Source organism: Pteropus medius, unplaced genomic scaffold (genome assembly GCF_902729225.1).
Source record: "Pteropus medius unplaced genomic scaffold, Ma_sr-lr_union100, whole genome shotgun sequence".
Classification (NCBI taxonomy): Eukaryota; Metazoa; Chordata; class Mammalia; order Chiroptera; family Pteropodidae; genus Pteropus; species Pteropus medius.
Window position 1 is genome coordinate 476,310 of NW_024348082.1, and position 12,975 is coordinate 489,284.

General features: G+C 30.8%; 1 protein-coding gene across 1 annotated transcript in view; it reads left to right on the plus strand.

Annotated features, from left to right (window-relative positions):
- Positions 1-12,975, plus strand: part of EPHA6 (EPH receptor A6) — a 790,812-nt gene that overhangs the window by 47,216 nt on the left and 730,621 nt on the right. Inside the window, 1 exon segment of the mRNA XM_039879096.1 lies at positions 12,168-12,232. Coding sequence (XP_039735030.1) covers positions 12,168-12,232 — 65 coding nt within the window.

A 12,975-nucleotide genomic window follows, 5' to 3' on the forward strand; every position in this document is an offset into this window, starting at 1 on the left:
AAGTTTTAGAGCCAAAGAAGTGAGAGGAATACTGGATTAAAAATATTAAGCAATGTTTTATCTCATATCTTCTCTAATTTATTATTGTATAATTCACATCATGAATCTAAAAGGGTTTTAAAGAATATTTCAACTGTATCTAATAACTTCCTTTTTAGAAGCTTTCTATGAGCCTGAAAGCTAAATTATGGTCATAGCAATTCTCATGATATATAGTCATATATTTATTTTATAATTTCTGTTTATTTTTTATTTTTCACCTTAAATTATAATCACCCTGAAGGTTGGTTCTATGTTTATTTTGATTCACCTTGATACTTAGAACCTGCTCAGTAATGCTCAGTATATACTTTATGAAGAAATAAGTGCATAATTATAGCAAATATTTTGGGAGAATTTTATAAGTGATAAGAGGAACCCCTGAGGAATTTTGAACAGAGAATGGAAAAATCAGATTTGTATTTTAGGCATATCACTGAGGCTGCATTTTAAAAGTTAAACGAGAGGACCAGGATCAAGAGACCGTACGTAGTTCAGTTGAGAAATGGAATAAGTAAAGAACAGAAAAAAATGAGAGATTTGAAAATGATTCAGAAAGTTCAGTGGGTTAGTTATGTATTTCCATTGTAGTAAATAACCACAAATTTAACAGCTTAAGCAGCGCAAATTTATTCTTACAGTTTTATGGGTTAGAAATCCAACATGAGTCTCCTTAGGCTAAAATCAAGCTGTCAGTGAGGTTGTGTTTTTCCTGGAGGCTGCTCCAGAAGGGGGAAAATTCATTTCTTTGCCCTTTCCATCTTCTGGAGGCTGCTCACATTTATTGGCTATGGCTTCCTTCATCCATCTTCAAGCTAGCAATGTTGTATCTCTCTGTGCCTTTCTTATGTAGTCACATCTTCCTCTGACTGTCTCTTCCACTTTTAAGGACCTTTGTTATTACTTTGGGCCGAGAGCAGATAATCTAAGATAGTCTTCCTATTTTGAGGTAAAATGATTAATAACTTTAATTCTAATTTCTCTTTGCTCTGTAACATAGCATATTCACAGAGTCTTGGAATTAGGGCATGAACAACTTCAGGAGTCCATTAATCTGCCTACAACATCCCGTTTGCAAACTGATAGATGAGGAGTGAGGGATGAGTTGAGGATCTGATATAGTTCCTAATTTGTGCACCTGAGCAAGTGCTGGGTGCCAGTAACTGAAATAGGGAAATCAAGGGAATGGTACCTGTTCATGGGAAAAGAATGAGCTCAGATGCAGACATGTTAAGTTTGAGAGGTAATCAAGAGGAGAGACTGCTGGTTGACCCATGATCTGGATGCAGGCAATAGGAGGCTCCTTACCTTTACCCATATCTTTGGAATGTACAATCTGCTCACCATTCTCACAGCGAGAATTGTTTCAAGGACTCAGCCTTGAGAGAGTAAGGTATTGTTGAGACCATCTGGATAGTATATGTGACTGAACCTAGTTGCGGCCTCTGTATAAGCTTTTAAGATTCTGGTGGACGGGTGTGAAGATTTCATCTTGAGGTAGCCCATGACAAGCTTCATATGTAATTTCCTTTACTTATTAAACCTACCACCTATTAATCTGAATAGTCTCCCTTTTCCTTCAGTCTCTCTTTGCCTTTCCTGTACAGGAGACAGTTTGCAAACCAGCAAGACTTGTGAATTATGTCTGAAGCATGAGGGAGAGATTTATGCTGAAGATACTGTTTTGGAGATGGACAGCATTGAAATAATAGTTGAAATCTCCACACTGATAAATTTTCTCTGAAAAATGTAAAGGCAGATAAAACAAGAAAGATTCTTAAGAATGTACTAATTTTATTCAGAATATGGCAGTTTTAGATTATATGATGAAATAAAGTCATTGAGGCAGGAGAAAACTATTAATATTAAGATAAATTACTCCAGTAATTTAGTACTTTTAAAGAAATCTTTAATATTTAATTTGGTATCTTGAATGTGTTTACCTGCAAGGAAGGAGATTCCCTGGAGACAAATCATCAGTGAATACATCATCATTTTCATTTATAAATTAGTCTCCCGTATACCTGATTAGCAAGTATCAGTCTTCTGAAATATGATTATTCCTCCTTGGAATGATAAAAATTGAACTTCTTAGCCATGAAAGCTGAAGATGGAATTTGGATCCTGATGACATCACCAGGAGTTTCTCAACATTTTACCTTTCTTACCAGAATCCATGTCTTGGGTAATCAATAAATTAAAACTGTTCAATGTCTTATGAATTGCCTACATCTGCTTTCTTATAATTAATTATACTTGGGAAGCTTGTGTTGGATAAAATATTTTTCACTTACCTAAATGATAAAATATCATTATTATTTCTGTTGCATTTACTTTATTGCACAGGATCCTGGTGATAAACACTTTGACAATAGCACTTAATGACTTATCTTCCCTATAGGGTAATGATGATAATGCCTGTTTTTTGTTTTGATTTGTTTTCTTCTCTTTTTTTCCTGCCAACAATAAAGCTTCCATCTGTCATTTTTTTTTCTATATACTGAAGCCATGCTGCTCTTGGCATGGCTCACATTTGTAAATGTTTCATTTATGAACCATTCCTCCCCCTGACTCCTCTGCAAAACAGAAATATGCCACATAAGATCAGCTGTCTTGCAGTTCATGTGCCTCTAAATCTGGCATCATATTCACTCTGTCATTTCCTCAGTAGTTTCCAGTCAGAAGTTGTCCTACATAATTCTCATGACTTTATTTATTAAATAATTATGCTTAATGCTCTTTAATGTGTAAATGATATAACTGGTTGTCTTAATATTTTGTCTTCATAATTTTTTCTGCCCATTTCTTTTGTTGTAGACAATACTGTTCCACAGGCAAGATTACTTATGAAAATCCTCAGTACAATTCAATTTAGCAATTCAGAAAACCACATACATTCTTTGGGCAGTCAAGGATGTTGAAATTATGATAAAAAAGGTTAGAAAATTACATTTTTATTTAAAATATTATTTTGAAGCATCTCCTCAGAATGTTTATTATTGTATGAACAAATTATCAAGTTTCATGACCTGACAACCAAGTTTTATAAGCAACTGACTGTGAAACCTGTGTTCAAGAACAGTTTAATTAGCTGCTTTACAGAAGAGTTTTAAATATTGGCAATTCAAATTCACTTTTTTACAGACTTAAAGGAGTTAGAGTGTGGTTAATATTTCTGGAATAAGCTGGAGAGAGGAGCTGGTGGGAACCTAAGAAAAATACAGCATTGTTCTTAAATCTCTCTTGAAGACTTTTTAGGGGATCAATTAACAAGAGAAACTCAAGGGGCAAAGAAGAGACAATCATGACCCATCATATAATAAGCAAACTTTTGTCTGTTACAATTTTTACATACTAAGCAGTGCTACCTTAGAAGAATGGGTAACAGGATCAGCTTAAAGAATTATTTGGTTTAGGGCAGAGCAACTCCAAGCAATTGGTAGAATAAGAATTATGACTTGGCCAAGTTTATACAAACACACAATACTAGAGCCACGTATAAAACCAGTAATTAAATAGAAGAAGGTATAATCTAAAACAGAATAATTTCTTTGGACATAATAAAAGTTGCAGTTTTACAAATTATCTTTTAATACATTTCTTTGAGGAACTGCTCATGTGGTGTGATTTTAGATATGCTAGTAAAGAGTCCGAAGTTACTGTCACCTGAAAGGTGCTGTAATTCAAATTTAACTTCAATACATAAATTAATAATACAGGAAGGAATAAGAAGAAATGAGTATTCATAACCATATTTGTGTGCTATTTTGGTTAAGATGTTTTCTGAATATGATAGATGCTTTCAGTGGGGCAGCAGATAAGACAAGATAACTTGGACACTGCTATCAGAGATGGGAATAGATGCACAGAGTTTTGGCTGAGAGCAGGTAGTCTGAAGGCATTCCTTGATGAAAGCCTGAGCAAAGAAGAGGACTCCAAAAGGTACATAACATGTTTGTTTTTTTTCACAATCCATTTTGTGTTTGAAACAAATGCCTACCACTTGTCCCTTAACCACATTTCAGAAAGATCATATGTGCATAGCCTTTGATTTTTCATTATAAACTAAGCACAATGGCCATTTAAATTTCATCCAATGCCTTCTTTCTTGCTAAGTCTGCACTGCTTTATCAATAGTTGAATAGTTTTTTTTTTCCCCAAGACATGTGTTTCTTGCCCTTGCTCCTTTCCATTAACTACATTCATTCATTTTATTCAACACACACACACACACCCACACACACACACACACACACACACCCCTTGACCTTGAGCTCATACTATGTTGGTAAAACTGATTTTTAAATTAAATTAACGTTGATAATTGTATCTTGATTTGGTCATAGTTTCGTTGGACTACAGGAGAATATTGTCCTTTCAAAGTTAATATGTATTTTTTCAAAATTATGACAATGCAATTAAGATATTTTACCTAATATATATATATATATTTTTATTTCTGATGACTAAAGCTTGGATTAGAAAAATGCTTACTTCTGATAATATTTACTTCAATTTTTTAAATCTCCCACTCAGTAAAATATTATCTCTCCAGACTAATTTAAGAGAAATTTCTTGAATTCGAGATTATTTTGGAGAGTATCCTTTAGCTAGAAAATCATTGTTTCTCTTCTGTTGACTACTGGCACTCTTTGGCACTTCTGTGGAAACTGAGATAAGTGGTCCAATTACTGACAGTTTTGATGATGATGTTGACATGCTATTGAATGTTTGCCCTTTGGAATAGCAATTTAATTCTACTAGACAGCAATGGAGGGGAAGTTCAGTGGTTTTGAAAAAATGGGTCTATGTAATAAATGGGAGTTTCTATGAGGGATAAAAAAAATTACAACATTTATTAAATATAAGACTGGCAAATCTAGACTAAAGCCAAATAGTCTTTTCTAGCTTTTTAAACTCAGTGTAATTGAGACAAATGGAAATAATACAGGTCCTAAATGAACTACTTAGTTTATTTATAGATCAAGATGCTGAATATGTCAAATGTAAAAATTAGGTATTGTTGTTTATTAGGAACATTTCATATTACCTTTCTTTCTTTCTTTTTAAACCATAGGGATACAGAACAATTTAATGAGGAAAGCACAACTTTTGAGGTGACTCATGGTTAAGTCTTAATGACTTTGCTCAGATCACTATCATTTAGTGACCTTGCAATGGACCAGATCCACACCTAGGTTCTCTTTGGGTCTCTTTGGTAAACCCTCCTGTCTAAGGGCAGGCATTAGAAACAATTTTGTTGCTGAAATAAATAAAGCTGTGTCAAGCAGGAAAACAATATAGAGGTTCTTTGAGCAAAATAGGAAGGTGTGGAAGTGAGGATGAACACTACTAGTTTTATTTTTAATGAACTATTAACCATTCAGTATTTGGATGAGGTTTTCAGTAGTAGTTCTTACTTTATGATATACTTTACCTTCTAAATAATAAACTAGCTTGAATTTTTTCCCTTTTTCTCAATTTAAGGTGATAGTGAAGGAAAATAATTTCTGGTTAGTAAAACTTATTTTTCTATCAGAACTAAAAAAAAAAAAACAGTGATATATTTTCCAGAAGTGACAGAGATGGAGATTTGAACATACTTTCTGAAAAAGATAAAATATTCTAGTAGAGTAGAAAGGTGAAGGATATGAGTTCAATTCTAGACGTGATTCAATTTTTTTAAGCTATATAACATCACTATGTTCATATTACTTTATCTTTCAAATAGGGTAGAAATATTAATCATGAATAATACCTATATTAAAAACAAGCAACGACAGAAATAAGAAACAAAACAAAATATTGTAAGTACACCTAATGAACAAATATTGATCTCAGTTTCTAGAGAAAAGTTTTATTATTTTTAAGTAGTGATCCTCTCTGGAAAATGTCGCCTTAAAAATAATACCAATACACAGAGAGACATACCACAGAAAAACATAATAATCCTACATTTATTTAAAGCAATACATGTTTGATTTTGTCTGAATTAAATATTAATTCTGACTCTATATAAGTGTAGATACCCATAGTATAAAGATCAGGAAGTAAAAGCTTTGATTTTTGTCATTCGAAAATAAGCAATTATGTCAAAACTATATTAGTTAATGTGGTAACCTAAATGTCAGTTTAAATCAGGTCTAAACAGGTTGACATTCGAGCAGACTACGGCTAAAATCGGTACACACACACACGCATGTTTACATATCTATAATTTTAAGGATTCTCTGATTATATCTGATAGTCCCAGTGTCAGAAGTACTCCCTTTGTTTATGTACTGGTTTGTTTAGATCTACAGGGGGTGGTAGGGTATGTAATAGTCAGTGGAACATGGAAATAACTATCAAAAGCCTCTACTTACTATGTTGTTATTAAGTGATTTAGTAACTTACTTTACCTTTCTGGGCCTTTTTTGTAAAATAAAGGCTCTAAATTGAATGATTTTAAGGAAGAAATGCCATGCCTTTTTTTGCATGAAGTCTTTGGGAGAAAGTTCCCAAACCTGTATTTGCTGTTAGCTGAACTTTTAAAAAGATTGATAAATCTTTAGACTTGATTCACCTTCCATCGACTTGAATTTTTAGAGCAAAAGTATTGTAAAAGGAAAAACTACCTTCTTAGTAGGTCGATTGATGTTCTTTGTCTAATTTTTCAAAATGATACACAAATAAAATCTCATCCTTTTTCAATTGTATGGTTGGAATAAAGATGATCTTCCATTATATACTATAAATCTATATGCTAATTGTTTTAAAATTAATATTCCTTAAATTCACTAAAAGGGATGTAGATAAAGACTTGATAATTTATACAAGGACAAGAAATTAACATTGAGCTTTTTAATCTTAGTTACTCATTACCCTCATATTTAATCCAGTACTATCAACTATGTCTTTATCATTTAATATGTTCTTTTAGAACACAATGAAATTTTCTTATAATTCCCAAAAGAATGAGTAAAGGGAACACTAATAAATTAAGGTATATTTTCAAAGAGAGATATATTATGTTAGAAATTTATTTCTAAAAATTAATAGGAAAATTATATGTAGTTATTTATAAATATATTTTATGCATTATGTTGCTTATTAAATAAAATAAACATATTTTCAAAATTTTATTTAGATACCACCAGCCTACTACTACTTTTATTTGTTTTTTGGTTTATTCAATTTCTCATTTATTATGATATGAATAAATTATATTTTATGTGGGCTCTTTAAATAAATAATAGGTGTTACTCTTGCTATATTTAAAACCAGATATTAAATTAAAAATTAAAAAAGATTGACATTTTACTGAAGTTAATGTCGTATTATAATTTTTTTTCCTCCTTCAGTTTATTGTATTTTTTCACTCTGGTAGAGACAAGATAACGTGTGCATAAAGCCAGCAGGAGGAGCTCTCACCTTACTGGGTTCAGTGCAATTAGTGTGCCTGAAAAAAACGAGTTTGTGGGGGTTTTATATATAAAACAAATGATAAGATTTAAACATTTATTACATGTAATGGTATTAAAAGATCTCAGCAACTCTGTTTCATTTTAATATCAATGTATCATTCACTAGTCTGGAGTGTAAACTTTAAATTGTACTGTTCTTATGAATTTTTAAAAGGTATGATTGTAGTTTAATGAGGGAAATAAAGCAATTATGTAAATATGGTTTCTTGAAGCCACTAAGAAACAAAAAAAAATCTCACTAAAGATCTACAGTGTTGTAGGTATATGCATATTTTCCTTTTATTTTGTTTTGAAATGAATATACTTTATAGTTTATAAATTATAAATATTGAGAACCAAGCAGCCTAAATATGTTTTAGAAAAAATAATTATATCAACTAATCAATTAATTAATTTGCTATAATTTCTACATACAATTTATGAAAAAGAAATCTCTGTTGGGAGACTTTAATTCAAATTTGGGATTTTTAAACACTTTACTCTGTTAAATCCCTTGATTTAAGTGGCATGATTTGTAGGTAGTGACAATAAATTTTCTGTAGGAACCATTGATGTGAAAACTAGGATAAAAACTTATGAAAATTTGGAATCAGCAAAAGAAATAGTGATGTTTCTCTGCATCTGCAAAAATAAAAAGAGAAAATAAATAACAATGTTTTTTTGTTTGTTCGCTTGTTTGTTTTTATGGTGTCATTGGTTAATGAAATCCAGTAAGCTTCAGGTGTGCAGTTCCACAGTAAGGCATATATATACATTGTATTGTGTAACAATGTTTTATATTCAAACTTTAAAAGGTAGAGAGAAAACAACACTTTTTTAAAAAGGCATATGTTTAACCGTTTTTTGAAGGACATTCAGGCACATCACTCTCCTTGGTTGGAATGCAAATCTGTTACTTTGTGATCTTGAAAAAAGTTACTTAAACTCTGAGACTCCGTTCTCTCATCTGTAAATTGAGTATTTAAAAAAACTTATAGAACATTGTAGAAATTACTTGAAGAAAATATGTAGAAAGTCCTTCCTACATTATGAGTTAGTATAATTATTTTACCTGTCTGCTAGGGAAATAATGTTGTATTCCAAAAATATAAATGTGCTAGATGAGTAAGTAACATTAAGCTTTTGAGTCCCCAAAAGTAGATACTGGTATTATATACTTCTGAATTATTTTCAACAGTATATACCAAAAATAAAATTAACTTTTATTTTATAATATTTTTATAGTTTTGAATATTTATTATAATGATATCTTCAGCTTTTTTCTAATATGTATTTTTGTTATGCTGAATGAACTCAGATGCCATCAAATATCATTTTCTGTATTTGTATTCTTGTATATATATATATGTGTATGTGTATATGTGTGTTATATGTATATACATATCATCCTTACTGTACTTTCTGTCTGTTACTTCCAGGATTAATGTTAGAATTGTGTATCGATATGAAGTATACGAAACTATAAAGAACGCCTTTCAAAAAGGTCTAGCCCTGTATGTCTCCTATTATCTTTTTGTGATGGATGTTGGCAGCCGTTGGAAACTTTTTTATCTAAATATGTTAATTCATTAGGAGTAGAACATGTTCTAGCCTATTTCAATAATTTCTTCATTTATTAGATGAAATATTTCAAAAAGAGAAATGTTCTTTCATTAACTATTTCTTTATTCAGAATAAGTTCATATAGAAAGAACAAAATAAATGTTTTATTCTTTTAAGGTTTACCAGTATTTTTTAAAGAATGGCTTTCTAGTATGCTTCAAAAGTTATCAGCAATTTTATTTTATTATTATGAATTGTGGGTTTAAGCATATTTGATGCATTTCAATCTCTTACAGTCATTAACCTTGTGTATGATCAAATTGTATGGGGCCAGTTGAAGCCTATGCACTTTGGTTCCCGAATCCTTTTGACATCACGTTAGTGGATGTTTTCTAGTATAAAGACTATAAAATACCACCAAAGAAATAATCATAAGAAATATGAAAATAAATGGAACCTGAATCTGATCAAACCACTAAATATACCTATCAATTTAAAGAAAATACAGGGAATGGAGAGCAGTGATCAATGATATTCATTATTAGGAAAATCTACAATGTAAGGCAAAACAATCTAGTTTTATTCATTAAATCTGATTTCAAGTAGTGAAAAAGATAGGTGGCTAGTCAGTCATTTAGGGAAACAATATTAAAACAAGGAGGTCCTATTGCACACCTGTTAGAATGCCTTAAAAATAACAGGACAATACCTGGTCCTGGTGAGGATATGGAGCAATTGGAAAATCATACATTCTGCTAATGGGAATGTAAAATTTCATAGTCATTTTGGAATATAGTTTGACAGTTTTATAAAAAAATTAAACTTTCCCTGTATAACATAGTAATTCCTATTTATCATAGAGAAATGAAAGAGTAGCTTCCTATAAAAATCTGTAAATGAAAGTTTGTAGTTGCTTTATATATAATGCTCCAATTGAAAATAGCTGTGTCCATCAACTATGGAATTCCATACAGTAGAATACTTTTCAGCAATAAAAAGGAACTTACTATTGACATATACAACAACACAGATGAATCTCAAATGTATTACGCTGCCGTAAAAGAAACCAGGCTACATGCTGTTGGGACAGGAATCAGATTAGTAATTTCCAGAGGATGGATGAGGAAGGGATTCACTTTTAAGGATCACAAAGGAAAATTTTGGGAGTGATGGAAATATTCTATAGCTTGGTCATAAAGGTGGTTACATGGATGTAGGAGTTTGTCACAATTCATAGAAATGTATGTTTAAAATGGGTGAATTTTACTGAAAGTATATCATACCTCAGTAAATCTAACTAAAAAAAGATAAGAGGGGGGCTCTATAGATTAAAAAACACTTATAGAAGAATGTCAACTCACGGTAATGTATAGCACTTATTTAGATAGTGACTTTCTGTTAAAGTAGGTTGAGGCAATAGGAATATTCAACACTACCTATATATTTGATGACATTAAGGGAATACTATTTATAGTAATGTATTAAGATGTTGTAGTTATGTTAATATGGAGTAAATGAAACTATAGGAATTTTTATGTTAGAAATATATACTTGAATTCTACAGATGAAATGATATGATTACTGGAATTTTCTTCAAAGAAATCTTGCAGTAGGAGAGTAGGTAAACATGTATAGTTGACATAAGATTGGCCATAAGTTGGTAATTATTGAAGCCGAGTGATGAGTACATGAGCATCCATTGTATTGTTTTCTCTACGCGTTAAAATATATTTGAGAATTTTCCACAATAAAAATTAATTAAAGAATTATAGCTCAGTTTTACAAATGTATGTTTAGTAAATAGATTTTAACAGTACTGCACTGAATAGAGTTTATCCCAGAAATGTAAGCATGGTTTCATATTTTAAAATCCATCAACTGCATCACGGCGATTCAAATAAGAAAAATCATAGAAGGCTTACAGTAGACACTAAAAAGCAGATGACAAATAACATACTCCCAATGGCATTTTTTTAAACTACAAATAAAAACCCCCACTTTCCTAACTAGATGAAGACTAAAACTCATAATGAGATACAAGGCATTGTTTTACAGAGTGTGGTCCATAGCTTCCTGGTATCTGGGAGACTCAGAGATAGTATTTAAAAATAAAGATCTGCTGCATCATGGTCCCTATGCATTTACCTGCTGGAAACAATAAAATATTTTCTCCATTTGATATCACTCACTTTCTAGCTTCATTTCTATCCTATTTTTCCCCAATTAATTCTCACTCGTAGTTCCCACTCTAGTGATTGAGAATGGATCTAGTCTTAGCTCAATTACCTTACAGAAGGTATTCTGAAAGAAAAAAAAAAATGTTTCTTGTCACATCTGATTGAAGATCCCGCTCATCCTAGCCCAGCTCAAATTGTATCTCCTTTGTGAAATCTTCCCAGATCTGCTCTACCAGACTTATAACTTAATTGCTAGGCTATTATTTAGTCTTCTATTTTAGAATTTAACAGAATATGTTCTGATTATTTGTTCACATGTCTGCCTTTTCCACCAGATTATGAGTTGCTTTTGGTCAGGAAAAAAGATGCATGGTTTTTATTTTTGTTTTTGCCTTCTTTAGTAGTAAGTTTACTACCTAGAACATATAGTAACAATGTAATCTATGCTTTAAAGATACTACATTTATTCAAAATGAATTGTTTTCATATTTTGCCAATCGTATATAAGGCCATTTAATAACAGAAAGAAAATAGAGAGGCCCGCTTTAATACAGTTTTTCTTTCTTTAATGTGTTATAAAAAGACCATGTATGAAAGATGGGTAGGGAAGCAAAGGTAGTTATTTCATCAGTTTTTGAAGACAGCTATTAAAAATAACTATGTTAATTCTGTTATTCAATTATCTACTTCATTTAGCATTGTTAAACACAAATTACATACTTTATAATTAACTTATAACCACCTCATGTATTTTATCATTACTCAATATTATTATATATTAATTTAATAGTACATAGAAATAATTTAAAGTAAATAATGCAACTTATTAAAATAAAGCAATGAATAATAGTAAGGATAGTTGATATTAATGATTAAGCAACTTTGATATATTTTTGCATCTATTGAGGTATTTATGCAACTTTTTAAATTTATTTAATTCCAGTTGTGTTGCTTGATACAACGACTGTGCTGGGAGAGCTAGGATGGAAAACATATCCATTAAATGGGGTAAGTTTGAATATCTTTTTGAAATTGTCATCCTCGTTAGGTGTTTAGGGTCTGCTATAGTAGTTGAAGAAAAGGTAGATTTTTAACATTATGTCGTATGCGTTTTAGTATATAACTTAAAATTCCATAGAAAAGATTAAATACAATTAGAATTGGCAATAAATGAGAATAATATGAACTGGCAATAAATGAGAATAATACGTACAACATCTTTGCTTTCTTCTAAATTAGTATTTGTTCTTTAATACAGTGTATATAGTAATATTAGAATATTTCTCATATAAATATTTTCTTTAGAAATAAATTTCCATGTGTATATTCAAGACACTTTTCTGTATATATCATTAAATTTGGTAACCAGTGAATATTTGTGCATAAACAAATTTTAAGTTATCATAAGCAGATTTTACAGATATCAATGATTTGGTTTTTATTAGACAATATGAGTCTACTAAAGCAGTATGTGTTTTTTGAAGTTGGCCAAAAGATACATTATGATTAGGTTTTACTTTTAGCTGGAAGTAGTTGCTTTTGAAAGGCTTATAAGGCTTATAAGGATGTATACTTTACTTTTTATGTGTTTTAATATATTTCTCATAATTTTCACATTACATTATGTTGCTGTTTTTTTTTCAAGTTAAAATAAAAGGATGATATGTGAAGCTTTTTACTTTAGTTTTTGTCTATTTGAACAAAATCTTCAGTAATGGAAGTAGTCAATTGTTTTCAGATACAGCTAGGTT